Source organism: Nuphar pumila, chromosome 10, assembly GCF_984573655.1.
Source record: "Nuphar pumila chromosome 10, dmNupPumi1.hap1.1, whole genome shotgun sequence".
Taxonomy (NCBI): domain Eukaryota; kingdom Viridiplantae; phylum Streptophyta; class Magnoliopsida; order Nymphaeales; family Nymphaeaceae; genus Nuphar; species Nuphar pumila.
Window position 1 is genome coordinate 956,887 of NC_143258.1, and position 27,511 is coordinate 984,397.

The 27,511-nt window shown below is 36.3% G+C and overlaps 1 protein-coding gene across 3 annotated transcripts; it reads right to left on the reverse strand.

The window, feature by feature from the left end:
• Positions 1 to 1,173: 1,173 nt before the first annotated feature.
• LOC149823165 (SNARE-like superfamily protein) lies at positions 1,174 to 27,511 on the reverse strand. 3 transcript variants are annotated; one of them, XM_090018694.1, is made up of 6 exons: positions 27,075 to 27,511; positions 13,755 to 13,878; positions 13,564 to 13,660; positions 7,627 to 7,705; positions 7,412 to 7,493; positions 1,174 to 1,676 (listed from the first exon to the last, which is right to left on the reverse strand). In XM_090018694.1, the coding sequence occupies exons 2-6, from the start codon at positions 13,785 to 13,787 to the stop codon at positions 1,536 to 1,538; spliced, it is 432 nt and encodes a 143-aa protein (XP_089874820.1). In that variant the 5' UTR covers positions 13,788 to 13,878; positions 27,075 to 27,511; the 3' UTR covers positions 1,174 to 1,535. The 3 variants fall into 3 exon arrangements, with proteins under 3 accessions (XP_089874820.1, XP_089874818.1, XP_089874819.1); XM_090018692.1 differs by having other exon boundaries at positions 7,627 to 7,708; positions 27,075 to 27,490; XM_090018693.1 differs by lacking the exon at positions 27,075 to 27,511 and adding an exon at positions 15,091 to 15,169 and having other exon boundaries at positions 7,627 to 7,708.

Here is a 27,511-nt window from a genome sequence, read left to right on the forward strand (position 1 = left end):
GTACTTCAGAGATCTTTCTAGAAAAATAGAATATTGGAGATAAGTCCAGGTTCACCTTTTTATGACCTTTTCCAACTATTGACCTCTCCGTTTCATAAGATATGACATGATTTTCTCACTCTTTCATGCGTGACCTTGTTTTCTCTTTCTAACTTTTTCGCATGTGAACATTTTAGCTATTTTTAACTTTGGAGGATCGCTACCACCTAAACCTATGGTCAGGTGATAACTTAATCAGAAATCACCTAAGGGTATGACAGAGCACTCTCTTACGGGGTACACAATTTTCACTTATTGGCACATTTTTTTTGCCTTATTCACCTCTGGGCTGATTTGGTTACTAGATAGAGTTCACCTTTTAAGTTAGTGACTAGGGATCTCATGAGACCAACCAAAGGAGTTTGAGAAATAAACTCAAGCAAGATGTGACTTAATTCTATTTTAAGCTCATAGAGTAGGTCATCTAATAAAATCCTATATAATCTTATATCCGGCATTTTTTACAAGTTATAAATTCCCAAGATTCCCTTCTAGAGATCCTTAATCATCAATATGCAATGAAATGCTGAATTGTGTTGCAGCCATCTCTCATTACATAAAATAATTCATAAACTTCACTACAATAATGCTGATAAAAAGCTCTCTAAATCTAAAAGCAAATTTAACTGAAATGTAAATTATTTTTACCAAAAGAAAAATATTATTATTTATGAAAGATTCATGTAATTCATCATGTGTAGATATGTGACATGGCCCCAATCAATACAGGGCATCAAAGTACGGTCATAAAATCTGCACTATGATCCATGCATATAATGTGTAATGTTGTACTACACAAAAGATCTACTGGAAAACTAAGAAAAATAATAGAAATTAAAGAAAATCCTCAATGCTCAATCTCTCCATCCTCCCAAATCTGGTCTTTACGATAATTATTTATAGCTAAAAGCAAACATTGATTTTAAAGTAGATCCAACATGGAAATGGCATATAATGAGCCGATTAAGCGATATCTGTAATCACATTATATTCCGTGATGCTGAATATTCACGGCAAGGTCTATCCTACATATGTGTGCTCAACTATGTTAGAGAAAAGCTTCTCATAATAAGCCTTGGGGGATTAAACCAACCCACCACACATGATTGGTTCTTTGCAGGCTGACATATCATCTTAAGAATAGGGAATTTTGATGTTTGTATATGATAATTTGTCTTTATAACTACAAGAAATTATTGCAGTGTCCAATTGCTAAGTTAGACAAGGTATTTATATTTACATAAACGCTAAGATGCATGGCTCCTCGCAGTTGTAAGACGCTGCAACTAAGAATTCAACAACAAAACTAAGCAACTGACAATATATAATAAATTTGCACTCTTTCACAAAACCTTGTCTGGGTTGTTGGAATGCAATGTGTGAATTCCAAACATCACAAGTTTCTTCAAATGTCTCATTGTTCAAACACGGCCGACTTTCATCAAACATGCATACCAACAGCCATATGGAATCTGCTTATCCTGGAGCCATTGCATCTACGAAGCAGCACTTGATCCAAAAGACTTGACAATGGTGCTGACTCTATCTGCAAAAGTGGCTGAGGAGATTTTCTTCCCTGGTACATGAAAAGGATTGGATACTGCATCTACATATGCTGCATGAAACCTTCTAAAGAACTGAGGAGCAGTTGTCAGAAAAACAGAATTCGTTAGCTAAACCAATTTAGGTTACATTATCAGAATAACAGTTGCAAGTCACAAAAAGAAACGAAGAACAAATTGAACTATTTGGAACAACAATTTCGACTTTCAGAAAAAAAGAAGAAAAAAACACACGACAATAGTACCTCATCACCCTTGTACAATTGGAGGATTCAGGTAGTAATTTTCCAACATATAGTACTTTTCCAACACATTGAACATCATTGCAATAGACCTCACTTTATCAATTTAATAACCTATATATAAAGTATCTACGACTTGAGTGAAACAGATATGGCTGGCTGATGCCAGCATTTATTTATGGGTAGGATTTGAAATATAGATGGCACTCTACTTATAGAGCGCAGAATGCCTGATAAGTCATTTGCAGCTATTAGCAAGCAGCTGATACCATCACTAGCTTCAATCATAGTGACAAAAGTTTAAAACGGCAATTTCTCGGCAGTGAATTTCTCAGAAGATTTTCAACATTTTGAATATTTCTCGAGTTTTTTTCGGCAAAATCTCGCGAAAAAAATTAAAAATCAAATAAATTCTCAAAAAATCTAAAAAAAAAAATCAAATCAAATAAACTAATTTAATTTTACATGCAAAAAAAAGTATAAAATGAACTTTCATTCACTACGGATGGCACAAATTGAACTAAAAAGTATTTTTACTTTCATTCAAATAAATTACTAAAAAGTATAAATGCAAATGCACTTTCATTCACTATAAATTGTCGTTTTAAACTTTTGTCACTATGGATGGCACCATATGCATCGCTCATGCAAATACATTCAGTAGATCATCAGAAGGAACCATTTTCAAAAGGTCATGGTTCCCAACCAGAATGGAATAAACTGAAGAACAACAGCAGCATATTCAAATTCTAGCCCTTGATATCCCCCACAAACATGAATCGATCTCACTGAAGAATTGAAGATGCGGAACTGACCACAAAAACAGGTTTAAGATCGTGGCTCGGCATCCTCAACTATGCCCGCAATTTCATTCCCAATCTGGGAAAGCTTCTATCACCCTTGTATGGCAAAACAAGCCCTACAGGTGAGAAAAGAATGAACGAGCAGGACTGGAAGCTCGTCAGACAAATCAAGGAGCAGGTCAAAAACCTGCCACCACTATCCATTCCACCACCAGGATGATTTATGGTGTTGGAAACAGATGGATGCATGGAAGGGTGGGGAGGATTTTGCAAATGAAAACCCCACAAATATGATCCAAAATCAATGGAAAAGCCATGTGCATACGCAAGTGGCAAATTTGAGCCACCAAAATCCTCCATTGATGCAGAAATCTACGCAGTCATGAATAGCCTGGAGAGCCTAAAGCTCTACTACTTGGAACAGAAGGAACTGCTAATCAGAACGGACTGTCAGGCCATTATTAGTTTCTTCAACAAAAAAAACGTCAACAAACCATCAAGAGTTCGATGGATAGCGTTTGTGGACTTCATTACCGGCCTAGGCATCAATATAATTTTTGAACATATTGATGGAAAGGATAATGTATTAGCAGATACATTATCAAGGATGATAACGATACTGATGAATGAACAAGATGAATTATCGGAGGAAAAGGTAAATTTAATTAACTTGTTTGTTCAATTTTCTCAGGAATGGAAAGCAAAGCCGTCATCATCCCAGAAGTTTCAGAAGGAAGTGCACAACTTGTGCAACCATGTGACATACTCGTTAGCAGGTACAGGGCGACTGTAGGAAAACGTCACCCAGAGTACCGCCCTGATCGTCCAAACCAGGGCATACCATTTGAAGAATTTGATTCCCTCGGCGAAACTCTATTCCAACTAGAGCGTGTCGTATGCCGAAGAATTGAGAAGGATTTACAATGCTTGATTGAAATCCAGCAGATGAAGAATCAAATTTGTATTTCGTCCTCAACCAAAGATAATTACTGGGGCGACATCAGAGGCACTATTCAGCGTGCCTTGGAAAAATTAAAGAATTTCTCAGCAACAATCAACAAAATTCTCGCTGAGATCCAAAACACCAAAGTGTGATGTGGGACTACTAGGGTCCAGACTTGTAATAATTCGCCTGCATGCGAATTTACTTTTTCGGGCATATGTCGCCCACTTTCTTTTGTGGTTTTGCGTCGGCTGCTTTATCACAGCAGCTTTTTACTTTATGTATTATTAAAGTACTGTCGGCTGCATTATTGCAGCGCCTTTGTCTTTTAGCATAAAGTAACGTTGCGTAGAGGCTACGCAACATTATTGTACTACAGCGCATTATTGCGCTCAATTATTGTACTGCAGCACATTATTGCACTACATGATTGTACTGTAATAGCTGTACTACAAGCGTCTAGGGGCTATAAAAACCCCCCTTAGTGTGTTTAGAAGGCATCCGGAAACTCAGACCAAGTCCTTCGCTGCCTTCTCTAAGTGTCTTCTCTAGTTCTCTTGTAAGTGTTTTCCAGTTTATGAAATAAATCTTTCTCCAGTTCTTGTTTGTTCTTTTACTTCCGCAATTTGTGTGTCTTGTGCGCACTCTTCTTTTGCTTGGACTTATCTCTTGCCTCACCCTTTCCCCCAGATGGAAATACTTAAGAAAGCTCTGATACCAAAAGAAGAGTGCGCACAAGACACACAAAAAAAATTGCGGAAGATGAATAGAACAAGAACTACGGACTTTTATTTCATAAGATTGAAAGACACTTACAAGAACACTTGGGCGACTAGAGAAGGCAGTGGAAGAACTCGCTCTGAGTTTTCCGATGCTTTCTAAGACAGACTGAGGGGGTTTTTATAGCCCCCAGACGCTTGTAGTACAGTTATTGCAGTACAATCATGTAGTGCAATAATGTGCTGCAGTACAATAATTGAGCGCAATAATGCGATGTAGTACAATAATGTTGCGTAGCCTCTACGCAACGTTACTTTATGCTAAAAGACAAAGACGCTACAATAATGCAGCCGAAAGTACTTTAATAATACATAAAGTAAAAAGCTGTTGTGATAAAGCAGCCGACGCAAAACGACAAAAGAAAGTGGGCGACATATGCCCGAAAAAGTAGATTCGCTCGCAGGCGAATTATTACAGATATGGACCCCAGTGGTCCTACACTACATTTTTGGATTTTGGGAATTGCTGCAGCCTTAACTTTGCTAGGGTACTCTGAACAGTGCCTTTGATGTTACTCCCATGGCTGCTGCATGCTTTAGCTCATCCATTTCCTGCACAAACGTTGTTATCTGAGCAGTTCTCTGCAGCCCATTTCATAGGGCAAAATTTAAAAAAAAAATCCAAAAATAGACCAAAATGACCCTGGGTGCATTGACCACACCCAGGGTCGGGTTGACCGCACCGGCTGCCGCACCCGCATCGACGTCGCGTCGCATCGACGCGGATGTGGCACCTGTCTGGCAGAATCCATGTGACATAGTTTCCCCATGAATTTTTTTATGGTAAATCCTTACTTTATGTGTAGATTTGTTGGTAACACAGACTATTATAAAGGATAACCTTGCTATGATCCAATGAATCATCGCATTGAGATATCTAGAAATGTTGCTTTTATGAGAATTATTTTCAAGATGGTTTTAAAGATGGTTTTAAAGATGTTTTGCAGGAAAGTGAACGAAAATGAGTTGAAGTATATGAACCATGGATGAATGTTGAACTCTTTTTTCGGATTATGAATGCAAGTCATGGCTCTGAAAAAACTTTGAATGATAATGGACAACATGAAGATGGTGACTGAAAGGGCGATGAAGACATAATATCATAAATGTTTCAAACTGAAGGTCAGATTCATGGGGCTTCAGATATGGACAGGTTTATGTGAGACGTAACCAGAATATTACAAATAGGCAACAGGACAGATCACTCGCTAGAGATGAAAGTGATTAAGATACACAGTAGGTTATTGAGACTCAGGAAGTTAGAAAATCGGCAAGGGTTCATCACCCAATAAAACGATGGGTGAGTTATGAGAGTTTCAATCTTGAGCATCAAATTTTTTTGTATGAAGTTGAAAAGAAAAGTGAACCAAGATCTCTTGGAGAAGCACAAAGAATAATGGGTGGATTGAGGCCATGAATTAGGAGATGAAGACCCTGTAATGAAATATGTGAAAATACAAAACAAGGGCCTCTAAGGGCTTACAAGATCATAAACACAAAGGCCACATGCACAACACAAGTCCAACTAAAGGACAATACAAGAGCACAAAGGTACTACACAAGCACCAAGTGCATTCAAGACAACAAAAAATTTAAAAGAGAAATACAAGAACATAAAATATATATATTTTATTGAGCATGAACGCTTAAGAGAAGCATTGAAGAACAAGAAGGAGATTCACCCCTATTCATAATTTTATACAAAAGAGGTAGTCTCAAATAGAGATGTTAGACTGTTCCAACAGCTCTATTGACTAGTCAACTCTATGTTGACTAGTCCAAAATGAACCCACCAGCTTTATTTGGTCTTTGACAAAATAATCCTTATAAAAACAAAAAAGGACAAAAAGAACAAAATAGAGTAAAAGTACTATTGTGCCCCTAATGAGCATAGCCTGTTACAAGGACAGAAATGACCAAAATACCCCTAATGGGTATTTACCTATTATATATATACAACTTAACAGGCCCTGCATGAGAATTAGACATGAGAGATTGTACAAAGGCCCAATGACAAAAATGTAGTAAGGTTTAAGTAGGTTTTATAAAATTAGGTATAAATCCAATGGAAGCATAGAAATGTATAAAGCCAAGTTAGTCACAAAAGAGTTCACTCCAAGGTTTCCAGATTAGGAAGCGGGAAACAAAACGATAAGTGGAAGCAAGAAGCGAGAAGCGAGATATCTAAAAAATTATAAGAGCCGAGAAGCGAGGAATCAATTTAAAAGCAAAATAAGAATAAAAAAGGAAGTGATATGGGATCAAAATGGGAAGCAAAATACAAATCAAAGGAGAAACAAATAAAAACTAAAATAAAAATGATTATTCTTAAATTTTGTGATTTCATAATATAAGAATTAAATTCTTCTCAAAATCTAAAAATAATGGTTGTCAATTTAAAGAAAGTACATGAGAAGTGAGCAGGAAGTGTAAAAAGCACATGAAAAACATAAAAAGAAGCGTGAGAGAAGCATATAGGAATCATGTAGGAAAGAAAGGAAGAAACATGTGGGAAGCATAAGAGAAGCGTGGGAGAATCGAGATTCCTGTCAAGTTTCGGAAATGAAGAGTTCACGCTTCTGAAGCGAGTTTCGGGGAAGTACGCTTCCCACCTATCTATGAAGCTTCCAGTAACTCTGGTTCACAATGGCCTCAATTATGAGGAAACTTTCAATTCAATAGTGAAGATGGGAACATAAAAAATATCATGTCTCTTGCATTCAACCATGGATGGTCATTAAACCAACTCAATCTAAAGAATGCATTATTGCATAGGGGTCTAAAGGAAGAAGTTAACATGGAACGGACTCTAAGTTATTATGAAGGAAATCCATGGGGTGCATGTCTGAAAATTAAAGAGTTCGATATATAAATTGAAACAAGCCTCCAAGTCTTGGTTTGAAAGTTTTTCGCAGAAAGTTCCAAACTAGATATGCATGGTAATGATTACAAAACAAAGTGAAGCCTCTCGATCAAATTCATAGAGTTGCCCAAGAAAGAAATGGAAATTCTAAATTAAAAGTGTAAGACCAAATATACATACATTTCTGACATCGGCATCTTTAATGTCTAGATCAGTAGTAACTAGGATAAATTTCACCTTCGTATTTGTCAAGTACCCATACCTGCATATAATGATAAATAAACCACTTGGATAACCAGAAAATGTAACACGAGTAAATAACTAAAAGATCATAATATATTGGGGGAAACGACATCAACATTTTACAAGAAAAATGAAAATGCTTGAAAACTTACACTTTGTAATTCTCGGTTGGATAAAGAAGGCCAAGGAATGTCTCATTAAATGTGGGCCCAGCTTTCTTTGGGTTGTTGACTGCTGTTTGGAAAGAAACAAGAAAATTAGACAATATGGAATAGGTAACATGTTGTACTTGCATCTAGTCACAATATCAATGCATAACATTGTAACACGAGGCATAACAATATTTTAATCATGCATATAAATCATCAGAAAATAAATTGACTTCTAGTAAACATTTTAAATTGCACTACAGCACCCAAAAAAAACATGACAAGCATAGGGAAGTTATGATGAATACAAATTAGAAACTAGAACTGTCTTCTTCCAAACAGAAAAATGAAAAGAAAGAAAAGACAGCAAAGTGGGAGTATACATGCTCCTACCTAGCATAAGTGTTCACACACATACACACATTTTTGCAAAAACACACATGCATACACATATACGCGCCTGCACACTTACACATGCCCATGTGCATGCACCCACACAAAAGCATATGGGCATGAACACGATTACAGACATGCACACACTCGCACACATTTTCTTTTCGACCTCATATTGTTCTCCTTTATGTATGTAACAAATCCTATGAATAAGTTTCCGAGTGATGTTTATGCCATTCACCAAAAAATACCAATATAATCAAAATATTGGGTAACCTAAGTATTTATAAAATTCCTAAGCTTTTAGTGTTAGCAATTATAGTTCATAATAGCAACCGAGAATGTTTCTATTGAAGCTCTTCATTCTTCTGCTTACTATTTATTTTGATTGAAATTATCTATCAGATGGTGGATTGTCACAGCACAAAAAGAACAAGTTTTTTTCCCTGGATATAGAATAAACAACCATCCCTCTGCATGCAGTCTCCATGACTTTGCTAATTACATTATTATTAGCAACTGGTCTTTTATGTATGATGTTGGTCTTCTTTCATTTCTTCCACTAAAGTGCGAGTTTTTTTTTGAGGGGTCTACTAGTGTGAGAGTTAGTTTAATCAAAATATCCTGCCTATCTTTAACTTGTAGCGAATTAAACAGAGAGAGACCCTTTTTCTACAAAACCCCTCAAGAAGCTCAAGACATTTCAAACTATCATACTCCTTGTAAATGACATGTATAAGGTCCTAAAGAATGAATGAGAATTGAAGCTTTTTCTTTGGGACCTATTACTCTCTCTCCTTTGACTCTTCTTACTCTTCTCTCTCTATCTTTCTCTTCTTCTTGTTCTTATGTTTTTACCTCAACAGCACATCAAGGTGGATCAAAGGGACCAGAATGGTGACGTGAGGAGTACCATCAGACTCTAAGATGGTAACAGAGAAGGTTTCTAAAGATTGAACCCATTTTTCGACAAACTTTCTGCATGCAAGAACTTCAAAAACACAGTGGGACGACTAGTAAGCATTGAGGGTTTTTGAAATTGGGTTTTGGACAGTGAACAAAAGTGAAAATATAAAGATTTAAGGGAATTTTTTCCTGTTTTTTGAAAATCATGTGGTGATGCAACGGATTTTACAACCTATTTTCTGCTGCGCTATTTAAATTTGGGTAGTTTGATGAATCAATGTTCTAGGACCAAATCTGTTGGTGGAAATTCCTGTAATAGCTTGGAAAAGATACTTAAAAAAGTGTGGAATGCGGAAAACTCAAGGATTCTTTGTTGGGTTCATGTTTGAGGTATATCTTAGGTGATGGCAGATTTGGACATCACTCTTTCGAGGTATCAATAGGGGGCTCTCCATATAAAGGTGTTGGGTTGTTGGTACTTAGTTCCATTTGAGTTATTTTTTGCTGTTGATTAATGTTTTCAGTTGCTGCTTATTCTCTTGGCGGCAAATTGTTTATGTGGGTGCTTGCATGTTGCTATGATTTTGGTGTGACAATCTGCACTTTCCTTTACACTTTCTGATATATTAGCAGTTTGATGTATTTTGTGGTTATGCTGGTGTATGGTTGAGTGCTCTTTGCTTGAATTGGTGGTGTGTAGAGGCTGTCAATATTGAAAGAGGTTATTTGGTGGTGAAGTGTCGGAGATGGACCCGAACTCAAGTGTGAGTGAAACCAAAGATGGGAATTCTATGGTGAACCCCAATGAACAAGGCTCTATTGTGAGTAACCAAGGAGTGATGTGCATTGAAGGCTTCCAAATAACTAATGTTCAGTTTGATGGTAAAAACTATACCGAGTGGGCTCGATCTGTAGAATTGGCTATCCTTGAAAGAAGCAAATGTGAGCACAAAACGGGTGAGGTTACTAAACCGGAAGAAAAGAGTACTGATTATAACCTTTGGAAGAAGGAAAATGCCTTAGTCATTTCATGGTTGCTCCAGTCTATGATTCCCAGTATATCTTGAACACTCATGTATCCAACAGAAAGGATGAAGTGTGCAAACTAAAGAAATCCATATATGGACTAAAGCAATCACCTAGAGCTTGGTTCGAGAGATTTAGTACAGCTATCACTCAGTTTGGCTATATTAGAAGTACTTGTGATCATACTCTTTTCATGAAAGGAGAGAAGAAGTTGTCAATTCTAATTATTTATGTTGATGGTATTGTGATTATAGGAGATGATGAAGAGGAAATTTAGAAACTCAAAAGGTACTTGAATGAGGAGTTTGATATCAAGGATCTTGGCCCCTAGAATTATTTCTTGGGAATTGAAGTGTTGAAATCCAAGAAAGGTATATTATTGTCTCAAAGAAAATATGTGCTTGATGTGTTGGAGGAAGCAGGAATGTTTGGGTGTAAAGTTGTGCATGTTAAAATATAATCCTTGTACATATATATATTTATATATATAAAGGTACGTATACATATATATATATATATATATGTATATGTATCTCTATTTATATATATATATATATATATATTCTCTTCCTAAAATACCCTCAAGGGTATTCTTGTAATTTGTCATTTTACGCATATTCCAATTGGAATATGCATTGTAATATTCTTTTTATTTTTTTCTTATTTTCTGTTTTTTATTTTTTGGATTTCATACCATATTGGGGGGCTACCAATAGAGACGTTGGGGGCCTCCCAATAGAGACGTTGAGGGCTCTTCAACGTCTCCTTTGGGAGCCCCCAAGATGGTCCCTTTGTGGGTGTATATATAGGGGTGTTCCCCTCTTGTATTTCCTAAGCTTGAGAGCCTCAAGCATTCGCTTTTTGGGAATATTTTGTTCAAGTGTTGTGTGAGCTTAGTGCACATCTTTTATAAGGTATTTGTGCTTATATGTGTATTGTCTCTTCGTAGACAATTTTACAGTGCATACATCTATAAAACTAAATCACAAGTTGGGATTGGATAAGGATGTCAAAATTGAATACGTAGGGAGATATCAAAAAATAGAGGGGAAACTTATATATTTCATCATCACTAGACCAGACATTGCTTATGTTGTGATTGTTGTGAGCAAGTTTATGCATGAACCCACAAAAGCTCGTATGGATACTGTGTACTGCATCCGGAGATACTTGAAGCAAAATCCAAGAAAGGGAATTGTGTATGTCAATCATGGTCACTTCGATATTCAGCTCTATGTAGATGCTGATTGAGTTGGAGTTGTAGATGATAGAAGATCTACTTTGGGCTACTGTGCTTTGGTAGGGGGAAATTTAGTTTCATAAAAAAGCAAGAAACATTTTGTTTTAGCCGGGTCTAGTGCAGAAACCGAATATAGGGCTATGGCACATGGTATCTCTGAAGGTTTATGGTTAAGACCATTGATGTTAGAGTTGAAAATTGAGCTTAATTCACCTATTTCTCTATTTTGTGACAATAAGGCTGTCATTCAAATAGCATCTGATTTGGTTTACCATGAAAGAACCAAACACATTGAGATGGATTGCCATTTTATAAAAGAGAAAGTTGAAGCAAAGTTGTTCTCTCTCTGCCACATTCGCACTCAACTTCAACTAACAGACATTCTAACTAAAAGTGTAAATAAATCAAGACTGTGGGATATTAACAGCAAGTTGGGGTTGCTTGATATATTTTCCCCAACTTGAGGGGGAGTGTTGAAGAAGTTATTCACTTTGTAAAGGGCATAGTTGTCCTTTTCTTAACCTTTGTATAGAAATGACTTTCCTTTTGTTTATAAGGGCATTTTGGTCTTAGCCCTCACTCCTTGTAAATAACGTGTATAAGGTCCTAAAGAATGAATGAGAATTGAAGTTTTTTCTTTGTGCCATATTACTCTCTTTTTCTCCTTCTACTCTTCTTCCGCTTCTCTCCTCTATCTTTCCATTCTTCTTTTTCTTCTGTTTTTACCTCAACAGCAAATCAAGGTGGATCAAAGGGACAAGAATGGTGATGTGAGGAGTACCATCAGACAAACGAGTGTTATTTTTCCATGTAACCGAAAAAAGGGAAAAGATGAAGGTTTTGAACTCATGACATGAGGATAGCACTATCGCATTTGCTCAACCCCTAACCAAGTGGGTGTGCCTGTCTACCACGCTTTCATCTTACAAATAGAATAAGCTACATCAAGAAGTACCAATTTTGAGTTTAAACTGCACATATTATACAATGAGTTAAATTGAAACATTTCTTCATAAAAGAACAAAATGGTGATCTTGATTAAAATTGGCCACTTCCCATGATTCCATACACTCAAGGAATCCCACAACAAATTACTAGGACAACCATCAACCACTCTTCGACATGGCGATAAACTCATTTGCTCAGAATCACACAGATCAAGTAAAATGTGCCCCCAACAAACTCAACTAACCCATAAAGAGATCCAAGATGGCACTAATTACCCAAACCAGAATGCTTGTGTGACAGATTTTTTCTTCTTCCTAGCAATCTTTAGAAATGGGCGGGTTTGGCTATCTTTGAGGGTAGTGAATGTCCTACACAGTAAAGCTGACAGAATACCCTGCATTCTCATTGTTTCCAAAAGATTATATAGGTAGTGAGTTACATAAATAGAAATAACTAAAATCTAACCTCCACAACACCCACATCTCTTTTTTATAGAATAGCAACATTTCAAATAATCAGCTGTTTTCAAGGAGCCAATTGTAATTTTTGGAAAATATTTTTTCCTTTTCTAAGCACTCCCTAGACGTGCAGTTACTGCACCCATGCACCATTCATTCCTCTCTCTCTCTCTCTCTCTCTCTCTCTCTCTCTCTCTCTCTCATACATGTTTATTTTATATATTTGTTCCATATTCAATTATCATGTAGATATTGTTACAGTTTGTGATCAACTGCCTTTTTAGGTGTTCAATTCAACCTTTTTTTGGGATTAGAGTTATTCAACCTTTTACCATATCATTGTACAATTGAAATTACAGTATTTTGGAAGATAAATGACAACCCTAATGAGTCTAACTTATTACTATAGCTAAACACAAGAGAAACCCACCAATAAAACCTATTTTTTGGTACATTTTAAATATTTTTTATTAATTAAATTATCCACTAACAAGTAAATTTTGTCTTCATAAATGAGCAATATTAGTGTAAGGGGGCTTCATTGGTTTTTCATACTCATTTAGTTGTTATTTACATATAAACTTTTGGAGTTTTTGCCTTCGTATAGAGTTTTCCAGAATTGACTCGGTTAGGTGCAGAGCACCAGCACATTTCTAGTTTTTTTTTCCAAAACGGGTGAAAGATTGGCACCTAATTGAACACTCAAGATGACAATCCCTATTTTGACTACACAAACAGACAATCTTCACCTAACTAACACAAGTAGATAATGTACACATAACTAGAAGCATATTACCCAAACGCATAGTAAACCCTTAATTGATTTACATATAATAGACAACAACAGATAATAATAACAGACATGATAACAGAAACGCTTCCACAAGTATCAGCTTGTTCATACTACAAAAATAATAAAAAAGAAAAACTTCAATTGATTTACAGGGAGGGGAGGGAGAGTAAACCCACCCCTTTCATCGATGACATCAAGGGAGCAATGAACAATGTGATGCAATTTGAGGGCGTCGTCTGCACCCGTAAAACTTTGAAGGTACAGAGGATTGTTCTGCACATTAAGATCCCCACCGCAGACACCCCAAAGAAAGTAGAAGTCAGCTAGAGAGAGAGAGAGAGAGAGAGAGAGAGAGAGAGAGACTCACTTGGTGGCCGACGACTGCAACGCAGACGATCATCGTCTGTGGCCAAAATTGAAAACTGATGGTTGATAGCGCTGAAGAGGCAATCGTTAGGGGGGAAATCACATCCGGCAGAGACGTCTACAAACTGCAGCAAATATTAGATTCCTTTGATAAATGTGAAGAAGGCTTAAATACAATTATGAAAGCTATAACAGTGGAAAATAAGGAAACTAAAGAAAACTAATCAATCTCCAGCATCAGACAAGTATAAACAAACACTAAATAAAAAGAAAAAGGTAACAATCAAAGACGACAAATCACCAGAACAAAGGTTCATGTGCCTTGCCTCCACAGTCGAGGAAGAAACCAAAGGAGCATTACCGAACATATAAAGGATGCCCAACATATGGACAGGAAAACAGCTATGGAAAAGTGGCTCCCAATAAAATATCATGCAACCTATACCACATAGCATAGACTAGTTTTACTTCAAAAAGTGAAATGATTGTGCAGTTTGGCAGAGTCGCATCTCAATTTAAAAACATGTTAGCTTAGAAAAATAAGACAGAGGCCCAAGCTTGATTCAACTTTGAAATCATCAACCCTGCTGTCTCCCTTGCAGGAAAAGCCATATGCAAACCAATCAACATGGATCATCTATGCTGATGTTGACTACAGTAATGAATTCCAAAGTTTTCTTTTGAGAACATTGACTCCCAAAGTTACAAGACTAGGTCTTGGTAAGTTACTGTTCAGTTTGTCTTGGCTCCACATCACTTCTCAATACTCCAATTTAGCCTTCTGATCTGAAGCTTAAAGCAGCAGAAGTAAAAATTAAAGATACCATTGAGATATTAGAAGCATAGATTCTGTCATGTAATTCTGATGCATGATTTGAGAATTAAGCTACTTGAAGTATCAAACATCAAATAAGTATCAAGCATTTACATTAAATGTACTATCATTCAAATAAGTATCAAGCATCAACTAAAACAAGAACAAAAACAAATTGACCACAAGTTCATGAGAAAACAAACAGTGCAGAGAGAAGCTCCACAAGAAAAAGAAAAAGATTATCAAACAGTGCAAAAACAAAAGGAATCCACAAGCCACCACCATGAAATGCAAACCATCCTCCAAATTCGCAATCCTCACATCCCCCAAATAAAAACACAAACTGATACCAACAATAACCATGCCTCTACAACGATGCATCAGACTCCCACATTCCCCCATGCGTCTATAGCCTCATCAGCAAAACAAGCAAACAAAAATGAACAAAAGAAACCAATCAGATAACCACCACCATGTGTGTGCATGTGGAGAGTCTGGAGACGAGAGAGAGAGAGAGATGGACCGGGTTGTTGCAGACTTGCAGTCGGGTTGCCTCTCAATGCTCTCACAGGCAGAGCCGCATAACAGTTGTTTGTGTTTTTAGCAAACAAGCGGGGAGTCTGGGGACTCACCTAGGGTTTCAAGTGGGAAAAAATTTTGTGACATACAATATCGCGAGATTTAGTAAATCTCGTGATATTATCGTGAGATTTTGTCACAAAACAAAAATCTCACGAGATTTAACCGTTTAAAACGTTTACAATACATATCACATTTTTTTGTGAGATTTTAATAAATATCACGATATTTGTCAACATGGCTTCAACTGACTGAAAGGACGCTTTGACATCAAATGATGAGTCCTCAAAAAAAATCCACTAAACTAAAAGTCTCTTACAAACTTTTTATCTCTTAAACTGATTGAATTCATGACACCCAGTTTTGCAATATTTGAACAAAAAATCTCCCAGCCTTAAATCGGCCAAACCCATGAGCGTGGTTACGCCTCTATTTGTTGGATTTGTGTGAAAATGGCACATTTTTTTTTCATATTTTTCGCTTTTGGAAAGTATTTTGTGATGTTGGTGGCATTCATTGTATGCAGTCCTGATGAGAGCTTTTTGACAATCTTGTTTAGTACAAAGAGAAGAAATATAGCCGTAAAACAATATTTGAAGAGCATGGTCATAATTTCAAAGACTTCATATCAGTGTTTGAAAACTCGCCATTTGATGGGTTAACCCAGTGAATGACCAGGAATCTTACAAGACTCAACCGAGTCAGCAATGTTTTGGCGAGCCCAGTGTCACGCACACACATTAGATATTTTATATATAAATGTGTATTATATATGATGTTAAAATGTAAAACTGTACATATATGTATATATAATAATATTATATTATTATATATATATATATAAATACATTTTTAATTTCTTTCTTTTCTGTATTTTTTTTTCTTTATTTTTATTTTTTGTCTTTATGTCATCTAGTTCAATTTGAACTAGAATGACTGTTGCTAGTCAAGTCCTGTCCAGACTTGACTAGCAATAGAGCTGTTGGACTGACACATTCCAACAGCTCTAAATAGAGCTGTTGGACTGTGCCCAACAGCTCTATTGAGTCCTCTTTCAGCTGTGTATATAAAGGGGTGCAGCCCCTCTTGTATTTCACTCCATTGCTTCTTAAGCAATTGGTTTTTCATATCAATAAAGAATACATTTTTATTTTTATTTTGTTTCCAGTTATACCCTTTTTAAGGGTTATGCTTTAGTGTCATTCTTGACACTTGCTCTTGTTAATCAAAGCTCGTGTTTCGAAGATCCCCATTTCATTTCATGGTATCAGAGCCGCGGAAGTACTAAATCTTGAGGAAAAGCTGCCTCGGTTTCCGTGCCCGTTTGCAAAAGTGTTCGCCACTTGAAGAGAAGTGTTTTATCACTTCATTGGAGAAGATTTCACATCTTGTTGTATTGTTTTTTTTTCTTTCTTTCTCATTTTCCTTCTTGTTTCTCTTATATCCCTATTCTTTCTCTCCTTGTAATCGATGGATGACAATGATAAAGTCACCATCATGCCTATGAAACTAAGCGATACGAACTATGTAACATGGGCTTCAATCATGAAGCACCATATATGGGGAAAAGGCTTATGGGGGATTGTGGATGGTTCTGATTCGGAACCTAAGCTATCTCTTACTAAAAAGGAGGGAGATAAAGACGTCCCTCTATCGGAAGAAGAGAAAATCAAGGCTATTGCCTCATACGAGAAGAAATGGAAAGAATGGAGAATATCTCATGCGAAGATAATGTCATGGCTTATCAATAGCGTTGACATTAAAAAATGCTCAAGTCTTGCCAAATTTGATCATGCCGATAAGGCATGGGAATACCTTAAGAATATGTATTCCCTTAAAGATATTGCACACGTGTGCAACCTCCAAGAAAAAGTTCGAATGATGACACAAGGAGACAAAACTATTCGTGAATATTACAATGGGTTGTCCGAACTTTGGGAAGAACTTTCTCTTTTAGAACCAAAGTGGCATTGTGCCGAAGACATCGAGCTTCGTCAGAAACAACTCGATGTTGAACATTTTTACCAGTTTATCACTGGATTAAGGCCGGAATTTGAAACCACTAAATCGGCCCTACTTCACCGGGGAAAAATTCCTTCTATTGTTGAAACTATTGAAGAGTTAACAATGGAAGAAAATCGTCTCCGGAAAGGTTCTTTAAAAATTGAAGATGATTCCGTTTTAGCCGTGTCTAGACCAGGGAATCATGTTCGATCATATAGGCCTCCTCACTTTAACCGACAAAATGGTGACTATGATAAGAAGAAAGTTATTTGTCATCACTGTCATGAACCGGGACACTACAGACCACAATGTCCCAAACTTAAGGAGCTGAGAGAAAAAAGAGCTGCAATTGCTGGATCGGAGCCTAAAGATCAGGATGCACCAGTTTCCCTGGCCCAACTAATGGAGATCATTCAGCCTCTCATCAAAGGTGCCTCTTCCTCATCTGAAGCTTCAACCGGCGCAGCAGCCTCATCTTTTTCTAATTTAGGTAAAATTTCTTGGCTTCTTGACTCTGGTGCATCTTTTCATATGACCCCAAATAATCAAAGTCTATCCAAATGTGTTAAAAATAAAACAAGTGTGTCAAAGGTCTTTACTGCTGATGGGACTTCTCTTGAAATAGAAGGAATAGGAGATTTTGAAAAAATTTATAAAACAAAAAATTTTTTTATTCCAGAAATTAGACATGTTCCCAAATTAAATTTAAATCTTTTATCTGTATCTCAAATTTCTGATTGTGGGTGTAATATTTCTTTTTCTTCTCATGGTTATTGGGTACAGGATCGCCAGTCAGGCAAGCTGATTGGGGAAGGCCATAGAGAAGGAGGACTCTATTACATGGATTTTTTGGAAATGCCAAAGAAAGCTTTTTGTTATAATATTCAAAAAATAGAGTTGGAACTGTGGCATAAGAGACTTGGTCACCCACATATAGCCAAAATCCAACATTTTCCAAATCTAGGGAAATTTTGTAACTCTGAATCATTTGATTGTAAAGATTGTATTCTCGGCAAAATGAAAAGATTACCATTTCAGAACAGAACCTTTTTCTCTTCAAGACCACTTGAATTAATACACTCGGATGTTTGGGGTCCTGCACCAGTAATTTCTAAAGGAGGATTTGTTTACTATGTTATTTTTGTCGATGATTTCTCCCGACATACGTGGATGTACTTTCTCAAACATAAGTCTGAAGTATTTTCATACTTTCAAACTTTTCATAATATGGTTAAAAACAAATTTCAAAATGATATTACTATTTTTCGCACAGATTCAGGGGGAGAGTTTTTATCCACAGATTTTCAAAATTATCTTAAATTGCATGGCATCACACATCAAAGATCTTGTCCTTATACACCTCAACAAAATGGACTGGCAGAACGAAAACATCGTCATATTATAGAAACCACTAGAACTTTATTAATAGCAAATCAAGTCCCTAAAGACTTTTGGGCAGAAGCTGCCTTAACTGCCACCTATCTCATTAATAGGATGCCATCTTCTTCGTTACAAAATATCACTCCCATTGAAAAACTTATGAACATTTCTCCAGACTACTCTAGATTAAGAATATTTGGGTGCAAATGTTTCATATTTACTGACAAAAATGATAAACTTTCCCCTCGTGCGATTCTCTGTGCCTTTTTAGGATATGCTGAAAACCAGAAAGGTTATAGATGTTTTGACTTCAAAAATAATAAACTATATGTGTCTAGAAATGTTTCCTTTCTTGAAAAGGAGAGCTTCTTTGATTTTAGAAAATTAAAAGACGTCACTGAGTACTCCTTTTTGCTAGATCTAACATCAACATCTGATGAATATGACCTTGATTGTAACTTTGATGATGATCCAAGAATTATTGATCTTAATGTTGAAAATGAAGAAGTTCATAGAGATACTAGTATTCAATATTCCAGGCGACAAGAGTCTAATACTCCATGTGCACTTGAGAAATATTCTAACATTCCAACTAGACAATCATCCCGGATCTCGAGGCCTCCAGAAAAGTTTGTATCATACGAGTCTTTCTCACCCACATATAGGGCAGTTATTGCATTAATTCACTCATATGAAGAACCATCCACATATTTTCAAGCAAAAAATGATATCAAATGGATAGAAGCCATGAAAGTTGAATTAGATGCACTTGAAAAGGCTTCTACATGGAATATTCAAGATCTTCCTCCAGGGAAGAAAACTATAGGATGTCGATGGGTTTATAAAATTAAAACCAAGAGTGATGGTACTCTTGAAAGATATAAAGCCCGTTTAGTAGCCAAAGGTTATGCCCAAGAATATGGGATTGATTATGAAGAAACCTTTGCTCCGGTGGCTCGTATGACTACTGTCCGAACCTTAATTGCCTTAGCTTCTATCAAAAAATGGTCTATTTTTCAAATGGATGTCAAAAATGCTTTTTTAAATGGAAAGCTAGTTGAAGAAGTATATATGGAACCCCCTCCTGGTCTAAGTATTCCTAAGGGTAAAGTCCTTCGCTTAGAAAAAACTCTTTATGGACTTAAACAAGCACCAAAAGCTTGGTATGATAGGTTTAGTCGTGTTATGATTGATATTGGTTTTTAATTCTGTTTAACTGACACTGCTTTGTTTATTAAGAATTCTGATGCAGGGATCATTGTGCTTCTTCTCTATGTGGATGATATGATCATCACCGGAAGCGATAAACAGGGAGTTGAAACAATCAAAACACTTCTTAAATCTCATTTTGAAATGACTGATTTGGGCTTGTTGAGATATTTTTTAGGCATTGAAGTTGCTTATTCTCCTAGAGGATATTTATTATCTCAGACTAAATTTGCTTTTGATATTGTTTTCAGGTCTGGTATTACTGATGATAAGAAAGTTGACACTCCAGAAGTTGTTAATGTTAAAATGAAGATTGATGATGGAGAACTTCTTGCAGACCCTACTCCTTACAGACAGCTTGTCGGGGCACTTTCCTATCTATCCATTACCAGACCAGATATAGCACATGCTGTTCATACAGCAAGTCAATTTCAACATGCTCCTACTTCTGTTCATATGGGAGCAGTCATGCGTATTATCAGATACATCAAGTCCTCTCTTTCACGAGGACTTTTTTTATCTTCCTCCTCTTCTCTTGATTTAATTGCATATACTGATGCTGATTGGGGAGGTGATCCCAATAACAGACACTCAACCACTGGCTTTTGTGTCTTTTTAGGGGAATCATTAATCTCGTGGAGGTGTAAAAAGCAGCATAAGGTATCTCTCTCATCCACCGAAGCTGAATACAGAGCCATGGCAACCACGACCATGGAAGTAGTTTGGCTCCGACGACTGCTTGCTGACATGGGAGTTGAAGCAACAAAGGCTTCACAAATGTGTTGTGACAACAAAAGTGCGATCTACATTGCCAGTAACAGAACATTCCACGAACGCACCAAACACATCGAAATGGATTGTCACTACGTCAGAGAGGAATATCTACACGGGATAATTGATCTGCCATATGTCACTTCAGAATATCAGTTAGCAGACCTCTTTACAAAGCCTCTCGCTGCTCCCCGATTTCACTTTCTCTTAGACAAACTTTCGCTCATTGTACCGTAAGTTTGAGGGGGAGTGTTAAAATGTAAAACTGTGCATATATGTATATATAATAATATTATATTATTATATATATATATATATAAATACATTTTTAATTTCTTTCTTTTCTGTATTTTTTTTTCTTTATTTTTATTTTTTGTCTTTATGTCATCTAGTTCAGTTTGAACTAGAATGACTGTTGCTAGTCAAGTCCTGTCCAGACTTGACTAGCAATAGAGCTGTTGGACTGTGTCAGTCCAACAGCTCTTAATAGAGCTGTTGGACTGACACATTCCAACAGCTCTAAATAGAGCTGTTGGACTGTGCCCAACAGCTCTATTGAGTCCTCTTTCAGCTGTGTATATAAAGGGGTGCAGCCCCTCTTGTATTTCACTCCATTGCTTCTTAAGCAATTGGTTTTTCATATCAATAAAGAATACATTTTTATTTTTATTTTGTTTCCAGTTATACCCTTTTTAAGGGTTATGCTTTAGTGTCATTCTTGACACTTGCTCTTGTTAATCAAAGCTCGTGTTTCGAAGATCCCCATTTCATATATGTACAGTTTTACATTTTAACATATGATATATAATATACATACATATATAAACAAAGTTCTCACACTCTTATGTATATTATACATTACACATAGAAGGATATACATACATATATTAATCATATAACATATAATAAACACATTATAAAAAGTACCACTATAATATATGCATATTATACTGCATTACTATATATAATATATTAGTAATAGAATATGTGTCATATATTGTATAGTATATAAAGTTGTCATTTCCCGAATGAGTTACGGAGTTGACCCAGCCAAGTCACGAGTCAACTCATGTAGAGTCAAGTCACAAATCATTGGGTTTTAAATCCATGGACCAACTTCATACTTCATTTAATTGGGCATTGCTCACAAGATCCAGAACTTCTTTTCTACTTAAAAATGCATGTAGATCACATATACAAGGTCTCATCAACAAAAAAACTCAAGAAATTTGAAAAATCAAACCTTTTACTAGGTAGGAGCAGGTGCTCTGGAGCACCCTATCATTACTTATATGTATATATGAGTGGGGAGTAGGTGCCTACTGCAAGCAAATGGGTCTTCGGGGTCTTTTCTGCATATCTGACCTTGTAGATGCATTTGGCATGGTAAATTTGCTAGAAAATAACACTTGAATTGTGTTCCTTTAATGAAAAAATGTGAATTTTCAAGCTTGATTGTTTATGAAAAGTTTAGACCATCGATTTTCAAACCTTATAAAAACTTACCCACGTGTCGGAATCGAATTATCCAAGAGTCCATTACTATAAAATCAAGCATGTAGAACACATTTGTATGGTTAGATTTGAGAAAAACTTGAAAAACAAAAAACTTCAGAATCCTGGTATGCTGGCAGTAGGCACAGATCAGAGTAGGCAGCTACCCCCTACTCGCATATATATATATATATATATATATATATATATATATATATATATATATATATATATATATATATATATATATATATATATAATGTGAGGTATGTATTTATTTTGCATGTCCTCATATGCCAGGCATGTGACAGAGGGGGAAATTGACTATAACATCAGCAAATTCCAAATCACTGCTACATATGGATCTGTGACATTATTTCCGTATTTGTAATAGTGCAAAAAGAAAGCTCGGCTCCAGGTTGTTCAGGAATAGTGGAATAGTGGCATTAAGTTTCTCGACCCTTTGACTTTTTGTTTTTCATATTTACATAGAGAAACCACCCCCAGGATCAAAGACTTAGCTGCATTGTAATACCCGAAAAAATTGAGTGATTTTATACATATCGGGCCCGGGGTCCGTTACCCGGATCCAAAAAGAAATATATAAATGGGTATTAAAAATATATATGTAACAATATTGGGTAATTGGGGTTAGACCCAAATGGATCCAATATGTAGATCCATCATTCCCTTACGACCCGGATCCATGCGGATCCCTCATTCTTGGCCAACCCGGATCCACATTAGAGTGGATCCGGCATCGCGGGGCTCGGACCCGGCCCGCACCTTACGAAATGAATAAAAGGGGGGGGGGGGGGGGGGTAATAGGTTACACACACACACACACACATATATATATATATATATATATATATATATATAATTTATTTATATTTATATATGGGAAAAATATTGGCTACATTCTTAGAGTGTCATACTCTCTAGCAAAAACAGGTACAAGATTCACTTGATCATTTGACACCACACATGTTTGACATAGCTTATTCATTAGAATCACACTTTGCATCAAGCTGTCTCAATGTAAAAACCCAACGTTTTCAATCATGAAATTCTAATGTACTCTTGATCATAGATTTTTTAAGCTTGTAAGCATCTAACACAAAACAATCAGACAATATAAAACAAGTCCTTGACTAAACAATCCATAAAAACCATATCTATAGGGCTTGGGGCACAAAGAGAAAAGAAAAAAAAACAGGTTGTTTTGGTAGAGTCAAGTGTAGCCAATATTTTCCTTTTATATACATATTACATATATATACATATTTCCAAAATATTGAGATAATTTGAAAATATCTCCAATTTAAATATAAATTTTTAATGATAAAAATTATTATATAATATTTTTATCTCTTCTCCAATTTTAATATGATTCGCCTCATCCCTTATCTTTTTACACAGTGACAAACAATTATGCAATTCCTATATCATTTTACAAACACATTACTAAGGTCAGTTTCCTTCCTAATTTTTTATTCTTAAATGTGATATTTTTCAAGACCAATATTAGTGAATACATATGTAATATATACACGAGTACATAGATATGTTTGTCCAAATGCGTGCATTTATGTACACTGTTTTTGGCTTTTACATAAATACTTCGTACCCTTTGAGGTCACAAGCAAGGACAACAAAGATGCCGAGGAAAAATTAGTAGTTCAAATGAAAACATCAACAACTTCCAATGGATTTTAATTTGCTTGTCCCCCAAAGGACATAGAGCAAAATTATAGAAAACAGACCACATTTATTTGAAGGATTTCTAATATTTCCAAAATACAAATATGAAATTCTCTATTACTTGAAACTAGTACAAGGATGACAATTCATGTCAACACACACACACACACGCACACACACACACATTCCAACACTTTTTTTTGCAAATCGAACCATGTGGATGTGCTTGGCATGGTGAATTTGCTAGGAATCAACCATTGGATCATGTATTTTCGATGAAAAAATGTGATTTTTGAATGCTTGAATATTTATGAAGATTATGAGTCATTGATTTTAAAACCTTTAAAAAATCAAGTTTATGCATAAAAATCGGATGATTCAAGAGCGGGTTCTTAAAAACCCAAGCATGTAGACCACATCGGTACGGTTAGATTCAAAAGAAAGGAACAAAAAATCCATGAAAATAGTGGTTCACACATTAGTTCTCATATTCTAGTGATTTTATATATATATATATATATATATATATATATATATATATATATATATATTCTAGCCTACCGCCAGCCTACCATGAGTAAACAGGTGTTTTTAGGTTGTTTTTGCAAATCTGACCCTACAGATGTGTTTGGCATTGTTGATTTGCTAGGAAAGGACACTTGGATCATGTTTTTTTATAAAAGGCATGAATTTTTATTTAGGCACAGAATATTTATGAAAATCTTATACTGTCAACTTTTAAACATTATAAAAAGCTACCTGAGTGTGGGAATTGGACGTTCCAAGAGTTGATTCCTATAAAATCAAGCATGTAGAATACATCTGTACTGTCAGATTTAAGGAAAACATGAAAATACCCTTAAATTCCTGATAAGCTGGCAGTAGGCCAGAAAAGTTATAGGCAGCTACCACCTACTATATATATATATATATATAGGAATGAAAACCTCCCCAATGAAAGCGGTCCCAAACCTACCTGATGTTTTTTTCAAAATTCTGATCTAACAGATGTGTTCAGCATGATTGATTTACTAGAAATCGACACTTGGATCGTGAATTTTGGATAAAAAAATGGTATTTGGAGCCTCAAAAAATTATGAAAATTGAAAGTGTTGATTTTTGAAACTCATAAAAACCTATCCATGCATCAGAATCAAATGCTCCAAGAACTGATTCCTATAAAAACAAGCATATAGATCACATTTGTACGGTCGGAATTTTGAAAAAAAAAACACCAAAAATCCAATAAAACATGTGGTGGGTAGGTTTGGGAGGGTTTCCATTGGGTAGGTTTTTATTCCTATATATATGTTTGTGTATTTTTATAATGCAGGACAGCTTGCAATCGACTCATGGATAGTTTCATGAAGAAAATCTAGTCAACCTTAATTGGCAACCCTTATGGCTATTCCTAAGATGAGATACCCCATTATCCAAGATATCTTTCAAGTTCTGTAAAAACATGTTCACCTCAATGGATTGCATCATGCAAATCCCTGCTACACTTTCCAGTTCCTCTGCTTTATCCTTCTTCCTTAAAAAGGCTTTAGGCTGATTTGAAAGTTTTCGCAAGAAATCATGCATACAGCCTTTTTGATACCATAGATTGCCGATGATTACTAAATAGTAATACCTAAGATTTTCCTTGGTGTTACATCACCCTCTCCCCTATGGTAGACCTTTCATTTTCCCCAGCCTCCCACAGCATCAACCTTGAATTCTTCTTTTTACCCTATTGAGTTTTTTAGACTGATGAATCACAGGGAACAGTAAGGCTTCTAAAATTCCAGAGTATTTTTTTACCCAACATATATGTTTTAATGGGTGGAACAAAAAAAAAGAAGCTTTAAATATTGTCCTCTTTCCTCTTTAACTTAATTAACCGATAAAAAAAGGGATTGCTCTTTCTTTTTTACCACTATAGGAAACTAGAAATGAATGTTCCTTCTCATTATTCTGATTTATTCACCATTGGTGGAACCAAAATATTGGATGCATCAGTAGGAAATACTTGGTACATGAATCCTTTATAGACACCACCTACCATCATCACTTATGAGGAAATGAAAGAAGACAGGTCAAGAGAGACATTCATGAACCCTAACCAGGTTTATTAGGAGTGCTTTCTATGTTACCAAAGCTTGATTGGAGGGATGAGCTCCACGTTATCAAAAGGGCATGCCATTTCAGGTAGTTTATGTCCCCACTAAGTATGATTTATAGAATGTATTGCATGAGCCATACACCAAGTTTCAGTTTCTAATGTCACATATTTAAAGCAATAATTGTTATATTACAAGGAGAACAAGTCTAACTCCGATTACTTGGGTTACCTTAAGCAAATCTATCAACTTAGGGCAACCTGTCACTGGGTATGATAAGGTTCCCTTCAAAGTCTAGGTGAAAGAGTACAGAATTTTTGTTGAGCCTTTTTATGACATGAGAGTATCCTAGCTTCTCTAAATTTCAACCCTTATTGCTCAATTATGATGCCATGTTCAAAAATAAGTTTTCCATGCCTGGCACCAACAATGACTCTCATGATGTACTGTTTGTAAATAACAATGGTGCTTTTCAAGGAGAAAGAGTTGAGGAGGAACAGTTTCAGAGGAAGAGGCTATGGTTTGTTCAATAGGGTTGGTCATGGCATTTTGCCTGCATTCAGTGTCAACAATCTTAGACCATTTAATGTTGGGCATAGTAATGCAAACATTGAATAGTGAGCCAATTCAAGATCATTTAATGTTGTGAAATAAAAACTATTGGAACATGGGTAATTACAACAATGCTATTTGCCAAAATATGTAGAATGAAGGAATACATATAAAAGCAGTGTTCACATCAATAAAAATGTTAGCAAATCCATCAACCATGATCATGACAGTATTGAAGCAACGACCATTTCTTTTGGCAACCTAGGCATCATCAGTCCCCAAGATTCCATGGACTATTGACAGTGGAAGTACCAAACGTGTCTAAGTAAAACCAGATATATTCTCTTCTCCCGTCACATTTATTGGAAAATGTGCCATTGACAGAGGGATAATTCTTGTCACTCTATCAAACATATAAGGACAGTGATTGTCAACATTAGTTGTGGTCTTGTTTTAAATAATGGCTACCCAGTCCTTGATTTTCACAAAAACTTACTTTTGTATCACAAATGTCTAAAAAAATCATAGTTTCTTTGTTTTTACCTAGAACGAAGGACTGGCTTATGGGCACCACATTCACTACAGGGAGGCATTGTAACGCCCCGAAATTTTAACCCAAATTTTTAGGATTTTTTTTTTATTTTCTTCTTGGTTTCCCGCACACACACACCCGGAACAATCAATACCAAAAAAAAAATCTACAGAACCCTACCTGTTCCGGCGCTCAGAGGTTGCTGTCACAGGTGGAGGGTCGCCGGCGACATCGGTGGTTGCTGATGGTCGAGGTTGTCGACAGGGACGGGAGCGAGAGAGAGAGAGCGAGCGAGAGAGAGAGAGAGAGAGACGAAAGGCTTGCCGGCGTGGGGTCTCCTCTGACGAGCTGAGGAAGTCGAGGGAGTACGTGAGGGAAGGAGGAACAGCAGCAGCGTTGCCGGCGGCTGGTGGCCGGAAAGGAAACGGGAGAAAGTTGAGGAAGACCGAGAAAGAGAGGGTTCGGCTAAATGGGAGAGGAAGGGGGCGAGATGTGGAAGGGTGCCACGAAAATCGGAAGGGGATCCGTTATCCTCCCCTTCACCCGGCGGCTACGCATCCCCCTTCCTCAGCCTCCTCACTTCCACGCTGTGTTAGGGTTCAGGAACGAACCCTAAC

What these genes read in the sequence shown, in the direction of transcription:
- LOC149823165 (XM_090018692.1), bottom strand. Translation starts at nt 13,787, where the DNA reads ATGATCGTCTGCGTTGCAGTCGTCGGCCACCAA. An exon ending in TGATGTCATCGATGAAAGGG is followed by an intron (nt 7,709 to 13,563) that starts GTGGGTTTACTC and finishes CTTTCCAAACAG; the next exon opens with CAGTCAACAACCCAAAGAAA. An exon ending in CCAACCGAGAATTACAAAGT is followed by an intron (nt 7,494 to 7,626) that starts GTAAGTTTTCAA and finishes CATTATATGCAG; the next exon opens with GTATGGGTACTTGACAAATA.